The sequence below is a fragment of the Oryctolagus cuniculus genome, chromosome 9 (genome assembly GCF_051225735.1).
Source record: "Oryctolagus cuniculus isolate XC-2025 breed Fujian yellow rabbit chromosome 9, ASM5122573v1, whole genome shotgun sequence".
Lineage (NCBI taxonomy): Eukaryota > Metazoa > Chordata > Mammalia > Lagomorpha > Leporidae > Oryctolagus > Oryctolagus cuniculus.
In genome coordinates, this window is record NC_142875.1 from 130,546,269 (window position 1) to 130,566,824 (window position 20,556).

Below are 20,556 nucleotides of genomic sequence, written 5' to 3' on the forward strand. Positions count from 1 at the left end.
AGAGGGGCAACCGGGACAGAATCCGGCGCCCTGACCGGGACTAGAACCCGGTGTGCTGGCGCCACAAGGTGGAGGATTAGCGTAGTGAGCCGCGGCGCCAGCCAGTATCTTCACTTTTATTAAACTATCTTTTCCCGGAGTATCAGTGTGCTCCCTCCCTATTTTGCCATCTTGGAGCTCCTCTGGAATACTTTGAACATAAGTGCATTTAATTTTGTTGTTTATTAATGAACAGGGAAGTGCATATATTATTTTGAATTTCCACATACATATATATGTATTTTCCACTTATAAAATAGTGAGCAGTAACTTGTATAGCACACAGAAAAGCATAAAGCATTAACATAAAAAGCATAAAGCATAATGCATTAACAGCAAGCCGCAGGCCACCTCACCATCTACGCGGGACTGCCCGACTTGCTTGTTTCCCTCAGTGTGGCTCCCTCAGGAATTGTACTGGGGATCTGGATTCACTGCATGCAAGGAGCCTACAGCCTCACTGTGACGCTTCCCTGCAGGGCTAACAAGCCAACACAATACTCAAGGGAGGCTCTCGGGGTTCTTGCTCTGCTCCTGCAGAAATGGCGCAGCCCACAGACTGCTTACCATGAGGAAAAAGGGACTTCTTCAGTGTCTCTTGATTATTGTTAGTATGCAGTTGAAAGAACAGGCATATACATAAATATTAAATTGCATGTTTTCTATAAATGCTAAGATCAGTGTGCAGGAGCAATCACTTGGACAGGTGTGGTGTTTCTGTATTAATCAACATGCAAGACCTCCATTAATAGGCCACTGGCCACATGCCATGAGAAAGACCTCATCCTGAACCCCACCATATACTGTCTCCAGTTACTGGCCCACCAGAAGTGACAGTGGAAGGAGAACAAGACCCATTCTGTTTATAACTGGAAGTGCCGAAGCGACGATTCCAGGAAATCATTCATTTTCCTTCCAATCCCCTTTTCTTTTCCACAGTATCTATTCCTATACGTAGCTCACCTTAAATGTGTCGCGGACACCCTTCTGTTTGAGCAAACTTTAGTGTGAACATCGGCATTCACCCAACGTCACTCACTAGGGTTTATCCAGGCGACTATTTGATTTCAGTGAGATCAACAGATTAATGGTAGTGAACATACAACAAAGTCTTACCACGGAAATATGAGGATTTGTCAGCACCAAAGAGTTCATTAATTGCTGTTTTCAGTACCTATAAATATGAGGGTCCTCAAAAAGTTTGTGGAAAATGTCTATTATGAAAAGTGACAAATGGGATTTCAAGGCTTTTGGCACCAAAATAAACACTTTTTAATTCTATGATTCTGTGTTTAAAAAATACCCTCTAACTTACTACAGTGATTTAGGATGAGATCAAGACAAAGTATTTGGCAAGATTAAAATAAAATTTTGACTCTTTAAAAACCTGTTTAATCCTTTTTAGTTTGACCTAGCCAAGAAACGAAAAGTGCTTTGAGAAAAGTTAGAGAAATGTAATCATGAGGTAATCTTAAAGTTCAGGCATTATCAGTACCATATTCATTTTTGTTTTCATCATCAATCTGGGAAACTATTTTTCATGGATTTAAAAGGCTATGACCTACATCAGAAATGTTGGAACTGGGTCTGAAGAACAGTTAAAGCTCCAAGTAATGGAGCTCCTTCCCTCGCAGTACATTTTTGTGTAGGTTTCGTTACAAGAAATCCATGTGGAGATGAGAAAAAAAGCAGGGGGAGAGACAAGATAAAAAGATAAATAGGTTCGAGGCTGAGAGGAATTACTGTAGTTTAGCACAATTATCCCTTTGCTTAGGCTTTAAAACAGCTGACAGCCTTCATGCTGAGGCATATTCAGAAGTAGGACCGTGTGCAGTGTTTTCATGGTCTTCTAAGTTTCTGGGAGATTTTAATTTCCTAATACACAACAGAATGCATTTTTTATGTAACACTGGGAGCGTGGGATGTGGCCTATTTCATGGAAGAACGAACTGAATCCTAAAGTACATGTTTCCTGAAGTTACGTGCAAGATGAAGAGAGAGGCCAAAGTACAGAAATGAAAATGTGAAAACACTCCTGTTCGTGTTTGAGGAACACGAAATCTAATCACACAGGTTAGGTCCTGCTTCTAGAAGCACAGGGTGCACCTCATGGCATTAATAAGGCATGCCCAACAAGAGAGGATTATGGGTGCCTGCGTAGGATGCAGTGCAGTCATGATTAGGAGCATGGATTGTGCAACACTGACCTGGGTTCAAGTCCTGTCCCTGGGAACCCTGCTCAGCTTGTGTGTGCATGGTGCATCCAGCTCACAGTGGTCTCAGGAAGACTGTGTAAGAATGAGTATAAAGTATGTGGCTCAATACTCCTTCACTGAGTATCCACACCTTAGTTTTGTTTCACTTACGCAGACAAGGAAAGGGCTTTGACCGGAAGCCATACATAAGCACTAGGAAGTAGTAGAGGTGAGTCATCATCATCCTCACCAACATATTCACCGCGCTTGTCGTCATCAGCCTGGGAAGGTATTTTTTCACAGTTTGGAGGCATGGTTTCTCCTAGCCCATTCTGTGCTCCTCTAACAGAAGACCCCAGGTCGGGTGACTTACAAACAACGGAAGTGTATTTCTCAAACCTTGGGAAGCTGGGAGGCCTGAGACAGGGAGGCCAGCAGGTCTGGTTCTGGTGGCGGGTGAACCCTGGGGGTGGGAGGATTGCCGTGACCTCACGTGGCAGAAGGCCGAAGGGCAAGAGCTCCGTCAACTCATTTGGGAGGCCAGACTGGCCTTATCACCCCATAGAGATCCCACCTCTGGGTGGACTTTGGGCCTAGCAGTTAACATACTGAGTTGGGACACCCACACCCCATACCAGAGTGCCGGGGCTGGACTTGAGCTGTGCTCCAGTAGGTAGCTGATCAATGACTCAGTCCCTGCCACCCACAGGGAAGACCCAGACTGAATTCTAGGCTCCCAGTTTTGGACTGAGCCAGGTCTAGCCATGTCAGGTATCTGGGGAGTGAACCATTGCATGGAAGCTCCCTGTCTTTCTGTCTCCCTAACTCTCAGAGAAATTTTAAAAATTAAAAAAGGTCTCACTTTTATCACTATCACATTGGTAACACCTGAACCTCACAGGGAACACATTGAAACCATAACACTACGTTTATTGCAGCTCAATTCCAATAGCTGAGACATGGAATCAACCTAAATGCCCATCAACAGTAGACTGGATAAAGAAATTATGGGACACGTTGAAATCTTTACTTAATATATACTAAATGGATCTTCTGTATATAAAGATAATTGAAAATGAATCTTGATGTGAATGAGATGGGAGAGGGAGCGAGAGATAGGAAGGTTGTGGGTGGGAAGGAAGTCATGAGCGGGGGGGGAGCCACTGTAATCCAAAAGCTGTACTGTGGAAATTTATATTTATTAAATAAAAGTTAAAAAAAAAACTTCATAAAAAAAAGAAACCATAACACTGCCACTCGCTAAGAGTTTAAATCTGGGCTACAGAACCAGAGAAGCTGCAGATGATGATGATGATAGTAATAATAATAATAATAATAATTCCTCCTACTAGTATGTATTTGCATCATGCTCTTTACAAGAATAAATATGGGGCTAAGAAAAGCAGAAAAGAGGAAAATCCAAGGAAGAGAAAAAGTAATGCTGAGGTTACTCAGCCTTGGGAGTCTGGCTGAATGAAGTCTGGCAGGTCTGACCACCATGAGACCACCATACCAGGGCGAAGCCCACAATGACCTCATGGACAGGTCAGAAGTGCAGAGGAAGAGAGAGGTCTGGGAAACCTCAGCTATTCAACCATCTTGCCTAAGACACTGGGCATGAACAGGAGAAGAGGAGCCTTCCTGGGACAGGTGCCAGTCACAGAAGACCTGGCACAGAGTGATCTTAGGAATTCAACGAGCACCCAGAACTGTGGCCCCATCCCAGCTACCTTTTCCCACTCACCAGGCCAGCAGAGGGCACAGACATGAAGAGGAAATGTGCTAGCCCCCATGACGTTCTGCCTTCATTCCCGACCCCCGGATCAGGAACGCTCTACGTTTTAGGGAGGTTTGCTGCGGAGCACCAGATCACCAGAACTGAGCCCTCTTCCCACGTCATAAACATCTGCAGGTGTATGTATGGCTCTTTTTGGCTCTCTTTTTTCCATTAAGATCACTCTCCTGAGACAATTATTCATTCAAACTGAGCTCAGTCTACTGCTTGCTTCATGAAGGACTAAAGAGTCAAGCAACAAACCGACAGCAACCGAACTGACATTCTAGGTTTTTTATTCCCTCACAATATCAAAGTCTGTTGATATGTTCTTACCAAAGCAAATTCATGAGAGATCCTTCCGTCTGGAGGCAGTTTTGCACCAAAACCCAGAGCCGGGAACATCTTATCACTGTCGTAATCTTGGACAATTTCTCCCACTGCTTTCAGGGCCATTCCGTAGGCGTTGAGTTGGTAAGGATTCATGTAGTGGAGAGAAGTGGGCTGGGCAGGGTTGCCTGATGACAGAAAACACACGCAATCGGGTTAAAGGTATTTTTCAACATTTTTTAATATTTCTATTTCAGAAGGAAATGCACAGAATGATACTTTTCTGCCTATAGGTATTGCCTGTCAAATAGATTCTTTTTGGATATTCATGTATAAATATTTATTACATTGCATCAGATGTGTTGAAAGTTTCCTAAAGATATGCCAAAGCATATGCAGAATTTTTCAGAAATTATTCCTTATCGGTAATGCCAAAAGCTATTTCAGAGTTTCCATTATAGAAGAAATATAAAAGCACTTTTGCTAATTTTACTCTAATCTTTTTTCTTAAAATATCTTGGGCCTTTAGCTAGAATCTTTATGCCTCAGTTCTTTTTTTTTAAGATGTATTTTATTTATTTGACAGGCAGAGTTACTGAGAGAGGTATAGACAGAGAGAGAGGTCTTCCTTCCGCTGGTTCACTCCCCAGATGGCCGCAACGGCCGGAGCTGCAGCAATCTGAAGCCAGGAGCCAGAAACTTCCTCCGGGTTTCCCACAAGGATGCAGGGCCCCAAGGACGTGGGCCATCTTCTACCGCCTTCCCAGACCATAGAAGAGGGCTCTTACAGAAGAGTAGTAGCTGGGACTTGATCTGGCACCCACATGGGATGCTGGTACCTCAGGCCAGCGCGATAACCTGCTGTGCCACAGCACTGGCCCCATATGCCTCAGTTCTTAAGACACAACTGATTCAACAGGTTTCAAAAATTATGAGGCCATCCTAAAGCTGTATTACAAATATAAATGTACTATTTGAGAAATATAACAATTCATAGCTGGGAAAAAAGACGAGCATAATGATTTTCAAATTCAATATGATTGCATATCCAGGTCTGACAAATTAGCCAGGTACTGTAACTAGACATTAAACAGAGGAACCATAGGCCCAGAGTCAAGTTTCCCCATTTGCACAGAAAAATATTTAGAATAAATACCACCACTGTGTTGACTGGGCAAACATAGTGTGATTATGTGTATGAAAATCATTAAAAATTTTAAGGCACTACAGAACTGCAAGTTTAACAACCACTGGTATTATTGTCTGGGTCGTCCACAAAGTTGTTAATTTCCAAAATGCTTACAAGGTGTCGGACAGAGATGACACTGAGAGAGAATATAATAGGTGTGTGACCACTCAAACCACTGAAATTCACACACTTGTGCAGTTACCAACACAAAAGCAGCCTGAACTTCCATTCAGTTTCTCAAGTGAAAATGGAAAGTTAAATGGGACTTGCAACAGAAAAAAAAAAAAAGCTCCAGTCTAGATTAAAACAACTCCTGAAGAAGGAAAGCCTCAGGGTATATAGTTCTTTCTGATAAGGGAAAAAAAATGAATAGTGGAGAACCAAAGAGAAACAAAACAGACATTCCCTTGGTTTAAAACATGCATACGGAGTAAATACTGAGTAAGCTGAAAACTTCTGTCCTACAAACAATGCACTGTACACATGCATTTATATTCCCAAAGGCTTGTCTGCACCCAAAGGCTTATTCCACGTGAAAAGCACTGGAAACGACTGGTTCTGACCAACCTATCCTGAATGTTATCCTCAGCTTGATTCATCTAAACAAGTTCTCTTGCTGGCTACAGGCTCCTCACCTCCTGTCTCTTAGAGCACTTGGGAAAATGTGCAATTCTAAATCCTTTGATTGGCCCTTTGAGATATCAATCTTTAAGAACTCAGGCCCAGGAGACATTCCTTAGTAATGCAATCAGCCTCAGCCAGGAAAGCTGAGAAGCTAGGGCTCCGCCTTGCAAAAGCCAGTCAGCAAACACACTCTTTCTACTCACGGCCTGGCCTCCAGTGCTTTCCCCTTGGTTCACCCTGGCACTTAAAGCACTTGAGGCCTTTGTCAGAGTAGTTCAGTTCAGTCCTTGAACTTTAATGTAATGGCTTTGGCTGCTGTTGTAATCGCATTGAGTAATTCCTTGCTTGCCTTTTTAACATGGCCAGTGCAATTTTCCTTTGACATTTCCAGCTACAGGAGGGACTTTGCCACTTTTCAAAAGTCTACCAGAGTAAGAAATAAAAAATACCATTACTGGACTAAACAGTTATTAAATACAACTTTTTCTTTGCTTAATGGTGGCAGAAATAGCAAATAATTCTATTTCACTCAGGAAACCTTAACTTAAAAGAAAATACCTTTATCACCCCAGTGTACTTACGCATCTGAACTTACACAGAGCAGGTCCCAGTCCACCCTTCCAAAATGCCGCCTGCTCTTTCCAGCGTCTTCCCCAGACCAGTCTATTTACTGAACCAGGAATGACACATTCTCCCCCGCTCTGCCTCTTCAGCTGCCACCTGTTGTAAAATTCACTTTGTTCTGCTCTAGTAATGCCTCACCAGGACCAAACCACCCCCTACACTTGTTCCTACCCTGGCTGCTTCAGTCTCCCAGCCTTGGTGTCCTACACCACAACATCTAACAATTCAACAATTGGGGCTACATCTGAAGACTTCTGTATCGGTAATCCTGCCTGTGAAAAATGAACTTGTACTCAGCTGACAACACGGAAGCCCAGATAACGGCAACAATGATTTTAAGAAGCCGGAATCTAACAAGTAATCAACACCTAACTTTGTAGCTCACTTAAACTTTGCAACTACCTGTGACATGCATACTTTCATCTCATCCGTCTTCAGATGAAAGCACTTCTGCACACTGCACACAGTCATAACTGGTAAAACTGGAACAGGAATCCAGGCAGTCAGATTCAATAGCCCTCGCTCTCAGTTACTTAAGGGTTCTGTAATATTTTAAAGCCAGAGTATTATCAGACAAACCCGATTTGCTTTACTCTGCCCTTGTAAGAAAATCACACTTGATTAGATTCCTCTTAAGAGCTTATTGAGACCTAATTCATGTAACTTACAAATCACTCACTTAAAATGTACAATACTTTTTTTTGCTATGGATGGTCTCCTACTTAAATGAGACTTGATATCATGTTTTGGTTTTATGATGTGCAAATGTGAAATACATTTATTAGACACTGCACTTCAAATTCTTTATTTTGGTCCTCCCTGGACTATTAAAATGAGACAGAATAATCTTTCCAGCAGCTGGGCAGCGCTTCCAGTCAGTGCAGGATAATGGGTAGATTCAGAAAGCAGAGGAGAGAAATTGAGGCAGACTCTCACTTTGTAACCACCTGCGCTTCCAAACAGCTAACCCAGTGTCTACCTGGAGCTGTGTTCCTCCCTTCAAGAGGGTGGAGCCTCCAGCCCACACATGTCCTCCACTGGAGCCGTCACTTCTCAAGATTATCATCAGCAATTAAATTTCAATGGTGTTTGGCTTTGACAATCCATATCCAAGGGGCTGGCATTGTGGGTTAAGCCACCGTCTGTGATGCTGGCATCCCATATTGGCATCAGTTCAAATCCCAGCTGCGCCACTTCTGATCCAGTTCCCTGCCAATAGCCAGGGAAAACAGCAGAGGATAGCCGAAGTGGTTGGGCCCCTGCACCCACATAGGAAACTTAAAGAAGCTCCTGGATCCAGGTGTTTGGGGAGTGAACCAATGGATGGCAGATTTCCCCCCGAGACACACTGCCTTTCAAACATTAACACAAATATCCAAACTGGAGTAGTACCCTCTTTGAGATCAGTTAACCTGAGTCACATGGGTATTTTTCTGGAATATTGATTCTGTTTCACTGATAAATATATTCACCTTTATGCCAGTGTCACACTATTTTAATTACTATTGCTTTGTAATAAGTTTTAAAAGTGAAAAATGTGAATCAATTTTTTCCCCATTAAATCTTTGGTTCTTCTGGGTTTCTGAAATTCCATATGCATTTCCACATGCATTTTTCATATTATTTATTTATTTTATTTATTCATTTTATTAAAAATGGGTTTTCAGATTTTGATATAACTCTCTTAGAATTACTGCATCATTAGTGGGAGTACAGACATTTTAAAGATGAGTCTTCTAATCCATGAACATGGTTTTCTTTTTAGATAGTTCACATTCTTTCAACATTTTTCAGGATATAGTTTTGAGTTCTCAGAAAATGGAACTGCCTTCTTAATTTCATTTTTAGGTTGTTCCTCAGAAGTGCATATAGAAAGAAATGACTTTTATTATTCAACTCTGTCTTGTGTGCCTGATGCACACAAGATGAGCATGTAATTTGAGACAGATTTCACATCTTCCCTTCTAGTCTGCACATTCAAACTCTCTAGTCCAACGTTAAACAGATGTGGTAACAGCAGAATCCTAATCTTTTCAGCTCAGGAGGAAAGCACCCAGCTTTTTATCATTAATATAAAGTTGCCAGTGGGTTTTTCAATTCTTTCCAAGAGGCTGCAAAGCCCCCTTCTAGTCCTAGTTTGTTGATTGTGTTTATCATGAAAGTATGTTGGCTTTGACAAATATTCTTCACAGCAAGGTGGTCATGTGGTTTTGTATTTTCCTCTGCTGATAGGGAGTATGACATTACTTGATGTTTGCATATTAACATTGCAGGGAAAAATCTGTGTCTTCTCCTGGCTGTTAACACTGGGGGAAAATTAGTGGTTTAAACCATTTGGAAAAATCCTAGTATTTTTTTCTTTTTTTAAACTTCTATTTAGTAAATATAATTTTCCAAAGTACAGCTTATGGATTACAATGGCTTCCCCCCCATAACTTCCCTCCCACCCACAACCCTCCCAACTCCCGTTCCCTCTCCCATTCCATTCACATCAAGATTCATTTTCAATTATCTTTATATACAGAAGATCCATTTAGTATATATTAAGTAAAGATTCTTTAAACAAGTTGGGCTTTAGGTATAATTTATGTATTTCATATTTTACTAGTAAAACAAGTGAATAAAAATCATGAACTTGAAACCACAGCATCAGAAAATACACTTAAGATGTACTGAGAGATGAGCTGAATTAGCTTTGTATTTCCATCTTTCATTGTAACTCCAGAAGTATCAAGCCAAGCTTCATTAATAAAGCCATCTCCTAGGCTAGCATCTCCTCATTTATGTAAGAGGAGCAGTGGACTGGCATCTAAGGTGATTTCTTCCCCCAAAATTCTGTTAGCTTTGTGAAATAGGAGTCAATTTAATAGAAATGTTCAGTAAAAGGAATAAATGTGAGAGCCAACGAAACCTAGAGATGCTCTTTGGCTTGCAATGGGGCTATGGCTCCACAAAGCCATCGTAAGTTGAAAATATCATTAAGTAGAAAATATTTATGGGGCCGGCACTGTGGTGTAGCAGGTAAAGCCGCTGCCAGCAGTGTCGGCAATCGGTATGGGCTCTGGCTCAAGTCCCGGCTGCTCTACTTCTGATCTAGCTTTCTGATGTGGGCTGGGAAAGCAGCAGAAGATGGCCCAAGTCCTTGGGCTCCTGTACCCACGTGGACGAACTGGAAGAAGCTCCTGGCTCCTGGCTTCAGATCGGCACAGCTCTGGCAGTTGCGCCCAATTGTGGACTGAACCATTGGATGAAAGATCTCTCTCTCTCTCTCTCTCTCTGCCTCTCCTTCTCTCTGTTTAACTCTTTCAAATTAATAAATAAATCTTTATATAAAAAAGCCCATGTACTATCTTCGTGTTGGCATCCCAGCACACCATAGATCAGCTGTACACCCGGGATCTCGGGGCTGGCTGGGACGAGCTGAACTTACTGCTGCCGCCCACAACTGCGAGAACAAAATCCACTGTTTGAATTACAGCTTCCACTGAACACGTGTCACTGTCACGCCTCTTTGAAGCTGAGACGTTTTCACTTGGGGACCATGTGGAGACTGATACACACTGGTGACCACCAGCCGATGAGGAAAAGAGGCTCGTGGCTTTATGGGGCAGAGCTGCTTTCAAAGGCTGTTTGTTTAATCCACACAAACGTCGACTACCTTTTCCTTCTCAAAGTATTTCCTATCTACCACGTAGAATTCACCACAGACTGTGTTCTCACTGCTCCGCTCCCCAGCTTTCTCCTCTTTGGGGCCCTGGTTGCTCCCACACGACACTACTGCAATGAGGCCAGTTAATACCCCTGCAGCAGCCCCTAAGTGTTCAAGCAGGAGAAGAATCCCACGTCTCTCACTGTAAACCAAAAGCTAGAACGTGTCCGGCTTAGTGCAAAGGCCACGTTAAAGGACAAGAGAGGGCAAAAGCCTGGACTCCTCTGCTGGACAGCCATGCTCTGAACACAAAGGCCAAGGTCGTGCTGCTCCGGTGGACACGAACGACTAGCAAGAGAAACAGCCTGAGGGCAGAATCTATCAGTGGTGTGGGCAGGGGGTCACTGCAGCCACATCACTCCCTAATCCAGATCAAGGCCCTAACTCCACTCAGGGCGAGGACGGCTGAAAGACACGAGGAAGCTGCAGAAGCAGGTCTGCACACAGCGGAGGTGGGTCATGAGGCTTCAGGAAAGAGCCCTCTCCACAGCTGCAAATGCACGAGGAGTCTTAGGCGAGATGGTTGAATAGCTGATGTGGAAGGTACCAGAAGTCATCCAAAAATCTGGCTAAGGTAACAGGTCAGGTGACTCCACTAACAGCAGGTCTCGGTGTTCACAGAATCGCCTCAAACTGGGAGAAGCTGTCACCCAGGACTTTGGGGAAGAGAAGTCCAAAGCTTCCGAGGCAGCTGCTGACTTGAAGCTGAAGCTGTGCTCACTGACCGTTCCCCAGGTCCTAGAGTGCTAAAGCATCACACCAAATCTACTCCCCTTGTGCTCTATAAATGCAGCGGCAAAGCCCGGATGACAGCACAGCTGCTTCCAACAAGATTTGCCGCACATTTTAACTCCACCATAGAGACCTACTGCTGAGAGAAAAGGAAAGATTCCTTTCAAAGTATGTTCATGGATAGTGCACGCAAGAGCTCTGGTGGAGATGCACAGTGACATTACTCCTTTTATGCCTACCAGCATACCCATTCTGCAGCCCGCAGATCGAGGAGGAAGTTTTGACTTTCCAGTCTCATCATTTAAGAAACACATCTTACAAGGCTGTGGCTGCCACAGACAGCGATCCCTTGGATGCCTCTGGGCAAAGTCATCTGCAAACCTTCCGAAGAGAATTCACCATTCTAGATCCCATTAAGAGCATCCATGATTCATGGGAGGAGGTCAGGGTGTCCACATTAACAGGAATCCTGCACCAGCTGATTCCAAGGCAAACGGATGATGGTGAGAGGGTGCCGACCTCCGGGGAGGATTAAATGTGAACATGGTGTAAATGACAAGAGGCGGACCAGAGGCGGAGCCTGCAGAGAAGACCGATGGCTGCAAACTCACGATCCAACTCGAATGGGTGAGGCAGGCAAAGTGTTACCTGGAGATGGAATCTCCTGATGAGGACGCTGTGGACTCTGCTGATAACAAAGAACCTAGAGTATTGCATTAACTTTGACGATAAAGCAGTGGCGTTGACAGGACTGGTTTTCATTTTCACAGGAGTTCTACTGTGGAAAAATGCATTCAAACAGAGCTATGGAGAAGCTCTCTGCAAGGAAGAGAGGGTGCGTGTTGTAGACTTTACTGATGTCTTAGCTTAATTCAGCACAGTCAAGGCACCCTTCCAATACCCATCACTCCGGTCAGCCAGCAGCCGTGAGCCAGCATCGAGGTGAGGCCCTGCACCAGCAGAAACATTACAACTCGCTGGAGGCTCAGATGATGGCTAACACTTACAGCAATGGAGTATTTTTCAACTATGGCATATACACTGCTTTCTTAAAGATACACTGCTACTACACACTTAACAGACTACAGTATAGTGCAAACATGACTCACATACAGTGTGAAACCAAAAACTGGGTGACTTACTTTCTTAGACATTAACTGTATCATGGTCACCTGGAACAGAACCTGCAGTATCTTGAAAGTATGCCTGTACTGTGCTGTCAATAATGAGGGTTGGGGGCTGGCACTATGGCATAGTTGGCTAAGCCTCTGCGTATGGTGCTAGCATGCCATGTGGGCACAGGCTCAAGTCCTGGTTGCTTGACTTCAGATCCAAATCACTACTGATAGCCTGGGTATGCTTGGGCCCTTGCACCTACATGGGAGACCCGAAAGAAGCTCCTGGCTCCTGGTGTTGGCCTGCCCCAGCCCTGGGCTGCTGTGCCCATCTGGGGAGTGAATGAGCAGATGGAAGACCTCTGTCTCTCCCCCTCTCTGTCTGTAACTCTGCAACTCTAATAAAAATATATCTTTATAAAAATGAGGGTTACAATTAAACACATAGGAGAACTGTCCTTGTATATGAAAAAAATGGAAGGAAGGGGAATATGGCAGAACATGCAACCAGATTAAGCATACAGAGAATTATGTGGAAGAGAAGTGACAGTATCTCAACACCCCACAAATTGAACGGGACCATGACACCTTGTTGTCATAGTTATTTTAGTCTTCTGCGCACGTGAACCATTTCACAATATTGAAAATAATGGGAGTTTTATATGAAAGACTTCAAGTCTTTTGAATACTCCAAAAGTAAGCAAACATCAGAATAAAATATCTAGCCCTCAAAAATAAAAATTTACTTTTCACTTAATTACAAACCATTTTTATCAAGTGATGGTCGTGATACTCACCATTCGATGCTGTAAAGTCAATAGCCACTGTGAAGTTGATCTGTGTTCTAGAAACAAGTAAACAAGAATCATTAAACAGTTTGCTTTCCATTTGTATCATGTTTGTTAGTGGCACTCTTTTCTGAAATGTTAACTTATGAGTAAATATGTCATAGTAACACTGGATACAGTCAGGCAGCTTTACTAGGTAAGAACTTTGCAAAATTACCTTTATACCATATTCCTGTAAGATGAAAAATAAAATCTCACAAAGTAAAGTAGCCTGCATTTTGGGACACGAAAACTAAGCGTAATAAAAAAGGAAATGGATCTGAAGCTGAGGAGCTCAGACTTGAAACACAAACTCTAATATGGGCATCGCCAGACCAAACCCCCACCCTCTAAAAAGTAAGTTTCTTGTAAAAAGTGGATCATTTGAAAGTGTGACTATTTACTCCATTTTTGCAACAACTTACTTCAGACAAAAACGCACAACGGATTTAACACTTCAAGGACTGGAACTACTGGATAAATGGTGGTAACAATGGTGACAGCACTGAAACGCAACAATCTGAGTACTACAGCAGACGTCCCTCAGTACTTCTCTTAGTAAAATGTACAGCAGTATCTCCTTTCTCTGAAAATGTAGCCTGAAAAAGACCTACATACAATTCTCAAATTGACTTTTTCTTTCCTAAGGAATGAACAACCCCTTTATGCTTCCATTGAACAAAAACTAACATAAATTCCCTTTATAGTAATATAGTACTTTTTCTCAGAGCAGAAATCAGGTTTGTAGGCTAAGAATTTAGGCTAAGTTGGAGCACAACACTAACGAGCACAAACCAAAATGAGCACAGATTTTCAGAAAACGAACACAGGGAGGCTTCTGGGAGAACATCTTCAGAGAAGCCCCGGGAGGGACTGGAATGAACAGTCACCATCAGCAGCTGCCCAGTCATTCCGCTGAGACAGAAGCAACTGTCAGTCGGCGTAGAGTCATGTATTAGCAAGGACACAGCTTTTGAGTCTGAAAGAACCGGGTGTGAGTGCCAGTGACTAAGCTGATGACCTCAGTCAGATTTTGAAACATTTAGTGGAGAGGGAAGTACCTGGCACACAGTAATAAAATGAGAACTAATTGGAAAACCACATGACTTGCATGTATTACATATGCTTACGTAGCTTATGTCAATTAACCTCACAATCATTTCCTCTTTTTATGTACAAAGAAACCTCCGCACATAAGAACCGGGAAGTTTCCACAGCAGTGATAAATGCTAGCATTGGAATTTGAATGCACATTTAACTGCAAAGTTCATATTCATAACCTCCATAGTAAGATGTTTCTCCAGTTAAATATTTGCAAACCACGTTTCTCCATTTAAACAGTGCTCACACAGCAAAGGATAGTGATAATGATGCTGACGACCTTACACAGATACCACAGGAATGTTCTTAATGGTCAAGATTCCAGGAACAGACATTGGTGTAGTTGTGGGATGCTCGCATCTCCTATCAGACAGCCTGGGTTTCAGTTCTGGCTTGACCCCCAGTTCCAGCTTCCTGCTGATGGAGACCCTGAGAGGCAGCAGTTGATGGGTCAAGTAACTGGGTCCCTGCCACCCACATGGACTCCTGGATCGAGTTCCTGGCTCGGGCATTTGGGAGGAAAACAGTAGATGGGGAGCCCTACCCCGCCCCACCCTGTGTGTTTGTGTATGTGTGTGTATATGCTTCTCAAGGAAACAAAAATGAATGGACATATTATGAAGTTAGATTTAAAAATTTAGTCTAGGGTTCAATTTCCTCTAGGTTGTAGGAACAGAAACCTTGTGTTGATTCAATTGTCTTTTAACAGTGTATGTACAATGCTTTGCTTGTGCTAAAACTGCATGGCATTTACTGGGAAAATCAATTCATTTGTTTTAGGGTTGTTTCTAAGGTGTTGTCCAGGGTAGTCCAGGGTGTGTAAAGGGCCACAAATCTTTAGACATATTACTTGAAGATAAAAGCCTCCCACAGTCTCAGAAACAAAGGTCTCCTCAAAGCCAAAGCTGTGCCTAGCGCAGCTACAAAGAAAAATGAAGGCTACAAGATGAAGCGCTGTCCTGCCCAGAGATGTTCAGCATGGACAGATTTACTCAAGTGTACACAGCCAGACTCAGCTGCGAACCAAGCAGATTACACACAAAAGCATTAACCTAACGTACAAACAAAAAACACAGAGAGAAAACAACGAATGGAGGGAGGAAGAGGGGAGAGAAAGGGAGAGGGAGAGACTGACCAAATGGAGGGAGGAAGGCAAGGAGGGAAGGAGGGAATAAAGCCGGTAGGCAGGACCAAGGAACACCACTGAAGTCTAGGGCAGGCCAAGAAAAAAACTGCAGATTGATGTACGAAACACTTAACGATAAGTAAGACCACTGGGTCGTCACAGAGATGCCCAGTAAGGGAAGCAGAATCTTTGATTTATATCTGGAAGCTGACTGATGGCACGATTGGATGAATTGTGTTGTTCTACACACTAGAGACAATCTCTCTTGTGACTGCTTGGAATCAGCAGTAGGGTTCAGATCAGGAAGAAAAGATTAAGCTTACTCATAAATCTTCTCAGGGTGTGATGACCCCTCATCCTACCACCTCACCACTGACAGCTTTGGATGCAGAAAGCCACAGTTCAATTGTCTTTTGAGTCACTGTTGTCAACACTGAAGTGGGAGCACCCATCATCCTTGAACTCACAGAGCTTCTGACTGTAGCTTACAATTGGTAAAAACAATGGCAAATACAACACAGCGTTTTGCCACTGAATTCATAATTAACAGCAGAACCTAAAACTCAAGCACACTTATAACATTTTCCATTTACATCCTGTATACTTAAGTACCAAGCACCACATTCTATATGCTTAGAAAAATATTTGCTGATTAAAGTTTCAAAGAAAATTCTGGCAATAATATTCCTTAAGGCTATAAGCATTTCTTGAAGACTTTGATGAATGATCAGTGTCACCAAAGTAAACCAAACAACATCAATAATCTTGTTACCCTTTTTCATTTTCTAATATTGCTTGAAGTCTAATATCAGAGAGAAAAATAAATCATGTCCAAGTAAAAAAATATAAATTCACAGTGAATGACTCCTGAGAGAATATTCATAAAACAACTGCATATAACTCCTCAAAACATTGTGCTTAGGAAGTGTTACTTTAGTTGTCAATTTACGTTTTAGAAACAAGACAAAAAAAGGCAGGATTTCAAGAAACTCAGACAGCAGTATTACATTCTAGAATATATGTTATGCCTGCTAAACTGCATAATTTAATACTAACATTGCATGAGGCTTCCAATATGTATGTCCCGCTAATGCTAAAATATACACTTGGAAAGCTCCCTATTTTACTTTGCTACATTTCAAAAACATGTGAATGACAGAGAAATCGAATCTCAAGATAGACTGCATTAAGTAATGTGGCAAAGGGACCCAAACAAATGTAGCTCTATGTGTACACGTCAAAGATGACTTCACACACACACAGAAACACACAGCAATGCCATCTTAGATATCTTGTCTACATCTGTTGTTTTGAATTAATTATCAAGAATAACAACTCTGATGGAGATGTCCACAAGAACCGTCTCCCTTGGGACTGCTGATGTGGTATGGCAGGTAAAGCCATAGCCTGAGGTGCCAGCAACTCATATGGGTGCTGGTTCAAGTCCTGGCTGCTGCACTTCTGATCCAGTTCCCTGCTAACATGCCTGTGAAAGCAGGAGACGATGGCCCACGTGCTTGTGTCCCTGCACCTGCAGGAGAGACTCAGAAGAAGCTCCTGGCTCCTGGCTTTGGACCAGTCCAGCCCCAGCCATTGCGGTCATTTGAGGAGTGAATCAGCAGAAGGAAGGTCTCTTTCTGTCTGTCCCTCTCTCTCTCTCTCTCTCTGTAACTCTGCCTTTCAATCAAATAAATTTATAGCAAATTTTAAAATATTCCATATAAAATAATGCAGACAATACAAGCAGATTTTCATTATCTTTATCAGATCAACTGATGCTTTAGAAATTAATTTAAGTGCAGTTACACTGGGGCTAGCACTGAGGCACAATGAATTAAGCCACGGCCTGCAGTACTACCTTCCCATATGGGTACCAATTTGAGCCCTGGCTGCTCCACTTCCAATCTAGCTCCATGATAGTGTGTTGGGGAAAGCAGTGGTGAATGGCCCCAGTACGTGGGCCCCTGTACCCACTAGGGAGACCAGGAGGAGGAGGCTCGAGGCTCCTGGCTCTGGCCTGCCGCAGCCCCAGCTATTGCGGACATTTGGGGAGTGAACCGGCAGATGGAAGGTTCTCCCTCTCCCTCTCTCTGTAGTCCTGTCTTTCAAATAAATAAATCTTAAGAAACAAAACAGAATTGTCTTCCTTTCCCTTCAACTTCAAATCCTGTTCAGCTGCACAGGCTGAACATTAAGAATCCTAAAGATGGACTTCTTCCTCCGCTCTTTAACCTTGGCAAACACAGAGTCAGATCCACGCTTGCTGGGATCTAGTACCGATAAATGCAGCCGGGAAGCCCACCCAACTCTGCTACCACGTCACACCCAGACTGCACCTGTGCCTTGATGTGCCCATATGCACTCCAGTTCTGGAGTTGGCCCTGGCCCTGCCACACAGCACTGTCCTTGATCTTATCTCACCACGGGATGAAGCCTGAATCCCTTTCTGGCCTTCTTCCTCCCTCTTTCTTCAATGTGGTTCCTTTACATGAACGACATCCCAGACATCCGATTCTACACCTTACTGCACCTTCACCATTCCTGCTCCCCTTGCTCAGAACCCCACCCAGGTGGCAAGCCCCTCACCAAGTGAAATGTGATGGAACAAGGGCAGGTTTTGAGACCTACAAATGCAAATTACACTACCAGTAATGTGACCCTGGGAAAGCTGTTTAACCAGTCTGCACCTCATTGTTAGCTCCCAGAAGCCTTCAGGGAGTAGCACATTCACTGCCTCTATTACTGATGCTACCTGTCAGGTGCTGAGGTCAGCAGACTTCGCTGAATACTGGCCTGTACCGTGCCTATCAAGTTCCTGGGTCTACCAGTGTTTCCAGCTATTGCTAGAACCTGACCTTCCCCCATCAGACTGCCCCACTTCACACCACCTATTCAGGTCTCAGCCTGCCCATGGCAAACTGCACCACCAATGATCTAACCTTGGCAGGAAGTGCTACCGGGAATTCTGCAGGAAGGAACTCTAAGCTTTGGCCCCGCCTTATTCTTTTTTCCTTGTTTTTACAAGAAGACTTATTTATTTGAAAGGCATAATTACAGACAGAGAGGACAGACTGACAGAGAGAGATCTTCCATCTGCTGTTTCACACCCCAAGTAACTGCACTGGCAGAGGCTGGGGCAGGCCAAAGCCAGGAGCCTGAAACTCCATACCGATCTCCCACATGGGGGCAGAGACCCAAGCACTTGGGGCATCTTCTGTTGCTCTCCCAGGCATGTGAGAAAGAAGATGGATCAGAAGTGCAGTAGCTGGGATTCAAACCTGCACTCACATGGAATGCCAATGCTGCAAGTGGCAGTTTAACCTGCTCTGCTACAACTCCCTTCTCAGGGATCAGAGAAGCGTTGAAAGTCAGAATAAAAAGAAACTGAAGACAAGTGATACGATTCCTCAGCTGTCAGTATATCTTTACTGAATCCAGTTTACATAAATTAACAAGACTTCCTGCTTTCTCTAGACTTTGAGGATCGGTTTTACTATTTAACACACTAAGCGTGGTCCAAAGTAAAATTTCACAACAAAGTTTATGTCCCTGTGGTTCAAGAACTCCTTATCAAAAAAGGTATATAGCATTTCCAACCTTTCTCTTCTAATCAGTAGTTAGGAAATATTTCAAAAGGAACATAATCAAAATAAGCCACCAAAGTATCAAATTCAAACCCAAAAAACCCACAGAAGTACTAACAAGCAGAATCCCATTTAAAGTGACAAAGCACTGAAATATCTCACAGAATCACAACCAGCAACTACTGTAACCCCATGCAACAAACAGCAGTGCTACGAACCCTCGTTTTCTCATTCAATCGATGGGTAATATCTACTCTGACGGAGTCCTCTAAATATTATAAACTGTACATAATAAATAGTCTACATACTACAGAACAAATTCCTTGAGTAACTCATGTCATTTTCTTGTTATTCATAATCCTTTTCCTCACTGGGTCAGAATCCTGCCTTTATTTTAAAATGTACTTATTTTTCATTGATTCCTCCTATTGTGGTTGGTGGGGTAACAATGGCGGTGCAATCAAGCTTCGATCAGAGCAGGCAGTAGCAGGCACACTGTCTATAAAGAACTTAAAAACAGTAGTGTAATCGGCAATAGTGGAATCTACTCATATCACCATACCTCAACACTCCTGAGCAGTGTCTGGCAAATTCTCTCTCCCTTTCCACTACCACCTGCCCTGGGTGAGACAGTCTTGTCTTTTAATAACTTTCTCCTCCAAGTTCCCAGCCTTTTAATTGAGTGAAACAACGTTAGAGATTGCAAAGCATGTTGTAAGCTATAGTAGAAATTTAGAAAAAGCAGATACAATGTTTGTTCCAACCGAAGTTCCTATATTTCAAAGAAAAGTTCTATGCTTAAAGAGTAAGTAATTAACCCACCACTTAACCCTGTTTTTCTGGTGTTAGTAATAATTTTTCAAAACTCCTTTGTCTTTCATTACTCCAGCGGGTCTCCACTTGGCACTCTCACCATGGAACAGGACTGAGAACCTGCCTGATACAAAGCAGACTGTCAGCATTCGGGCTACAGGGGCACAGCGCTGACGAAGAAGCAGACCTGCAGAGCTTTCTCTGAATTGGAGATTGATGGCTCTAAAAAAACTCTCTGCAGAGTAACGGAAACTGGCGAGGAAGTCACATTCTGAAAGCAAGTAACTGTACAAGACCAGAATCAAGCGTTCATCCAAACAGTGTTGATCGGAGTCTTGTGACTATTCCTGTCTCTTTTTTAACCTTAGTCAAGATGAGCTTCACTTAAATATGATAATCTTCTCTGTGAATGTATTTATAGAAGGCAGAATGGCTGTTTTTTTTTTTATTATTATTAGATTTATCCTGTTCGGTGCCACAGGGCTGAGCTCTTCTCTGCTCTAATGAATGCAAAGCACTTGGGTGCCACCACGAGAAGCAATATAAAAAATCCTAGACGTGCAGATTCAGTTTTTAAGCAGTAAATTGGATTAGGGTAAGAAATAATTTTTTTTTTTTTTGCTTTTCCCAGCAAGACATATTCCCTACAGCAACATGCTCCGTGTAATGCCACCAATTTTATAGAACGCAGGCAGGCATTTTACAGTAGCACTGCAATTGCTCCAAGTATCTTGAAGGAAAAAAATCCTTTTGGAACTTGTTGGTAAAGGGACT

At 43.0% G+C, this 20,556-nt stretch overlaps 1 protein-coding gene across 3 annotated transcripts in view; it reads right to left on the minus strand.

Moving 5' to 3' along the window:
* CPNE8 (copine 8) overlaps nucleotides 1-20,556 on the minus strand; it is a 260,377-nt gene that overhangs the window by 41,882 nt on the left and 197,939 nt on the right. For all 3 annotated transcript variants that reach the window (XM_051850927.3, XM_002712675.6, XM_070049629.2), the window contains exons 14-15: nucleotides 13,129-13,175; nucleotides 4,345-4,526 (exon numbers count right to left, since the gene is read on the minus strand). In XM_051850927.3, coding sequence (XP_051706887.3) covers nucleotides 4,345-4,526; nucleotides 13,129-13,175 — 229 coding nt within the window. The remainder of the gene's footprint in view (nucleotides 1-4,344; nucleotides 4,527-13,128; nucleotides 13,176-20,556) is intronic.